Source organism: Kryptolebias marmoratus, linkage group LG2 (genome assembly GCF_001649575.2).
Source record: "Kryptolebias marmoratus isolate JLee-2015 linkage group LG2, ASM164957v2, whole genome shotgun sequence".
NCBI lineage: Eukaryota > Metazoa > Chordata > Actinopteri > Cyprinodontiformes > Rivulidae > Kryptolebias > Kryptolebias marmoratus.
Window position 1 is genome coordinate 8,529,827 of NC_051431.1, and position 1,634 is coordinate 8,531,460.

Below are 1,634 nucleotides of genomic sequence, written 5' to 3' on the forward strand. Positions count from 1 at the left end.
CCCAGGCCTGCCGGCAGCTGATGATGTCATCACTCAGAAGGGGCAGAGCTGGCGAGCCGCCAGAGTCTCCAAAAAAAAAAGAAAAATAAATAAATAAATAAAACATTAGAAACGATTCAAACTGAGAGAGACAGAGACAGGAGAGGAGAGGAGAAGAGAAGAGAGGGGGCGGAACGTCGACCCAAAGCGCTGACGGCTGTGGGAGGGACCGGGGGCTGAGGTGGAGGGGGTGAACAGGTGCATCTGAAAGGCCGCTGCACTGTATCAAGAGGGCTGATCAGCCCTGAACACTCTGAGATGAGAGTCACTAAATACCTGTGTGCGACAGCATGTGCATCCTGAGCCGCATGCTGTCCTGGAAGTGTCTGCCACAGTATTCACAGCTGTTGCCCTTCTCCTCATTATGCAGCCTCCTGTGAAGAGACGAACACTGATGTGAGAGCGATAACGGAGGTAAGAACGTCGTGAGAACCCACTTGTAATAAGGAGGACAGCACTCACTGATCCATCCCAAAAAAGAACAAAAAAAACAAGAAAAAAACTAATATATGACTGTAAATGAGCCCCAGTAAGCATGTTAATATAGTAACTCCTTTCTGAGCCTTTTCTTTGAGGCCTCCCAAACCTGGAAGCATCATTGTCCACATAACAAGAGGAGGATGTTTTAATTCTGACAAGAATCCCTCACTGAATGCAACATCATTAGTCTGAGAGGCCCTTGGAGTTGTGAATCACAACGCATGAATGCTAAAAGAACACAGACAATAGGATATCTGGCTAATTTCAGAGTGCAGACATACGCGTGCCTCCACCCGCCAGCGCTGCTCGCACACACAAATACACAGAGTACACAAAGTCACATCCCAACAGAGTACGCACACACACACGCACGCACACGTGCACACACGCTCCTCCTGCGACTGCAATGAAAAGAAGATGATTCGCTGAAGCTTTGCCAGCAGCAAAACCTATCATATCATATCACACACAACCCAAGCATGCGAGGCATCTGTACTGTTATCCTTATATCACCCCCCCACAACAACAGAGCAAATGGGCTAAAAAGAGGCTGAGCTTCAACACACTGCATGGGGGAAAATGAATAAAAAAAAACCTGAGCTGTAATTTAACGCAAAAAAAAATTAAGACAACTGGAAACTAAATGATCTTCTGAGCTTTGACTTCAGATTTAGCTGTGTCCTGGTCGCTGGGGACGCTTTAGTTTTCTGACATCTTTCGAGTTTCTGTGACCCGGGAGGTGTGAGACACTAATGATGAAGCAAGAGACAACTGTTGCATTTCATTTTCACAATTCAGTTCTCATCCTCCTCCTTCCTTTGTTTAAAGCTCTTTAAATACGGTGAAAATTTATTTTTATTGTTGCTGACAAGTTTGAATTTCTGGAGCGTTTTCTCTCAAACTGTGCCAAGAGATGCTTTCTAAACAAACACCGGAGAATGTCAGTCTGCAGATCAGGTGCGTGCTCAGTGACCTGGTTACAGACCTTCAGCAACTTCATTACATCCTCAAGCGGCGCCACCGACGCAGCTCCTTCGACCTGCGGACATCCGTCAGTCACCGTGAGTAAAGAACGCGCATCACTAACAATCCCACAGGATGCTCCCCCCTCCCCC

At 46.8% G+C, this 1,634-nt stretch overlaps 1 protein-coding gene across 1 annotated transcript in view; it reads right to left on the bottom strand.

Moving 5' to 3' along the window:
* zbtb16b (zinc finger and BTB domain containing 16b) overlaps positions 1-1,634 on the bottom strand; it is a 19,817-nt gene that overhangs the window by 14,340 nt on the left and 3,843 nt on the right. The window contains exon 3 of the mRNA XM_017428315.3: positions 316-413. Coding sequence (XP_017283804.1) covers positions 316-413 — 98 coding nt within the window. The remainder of the gene's footprint in view (positions 1-315; positions 414-1,634) is intronic.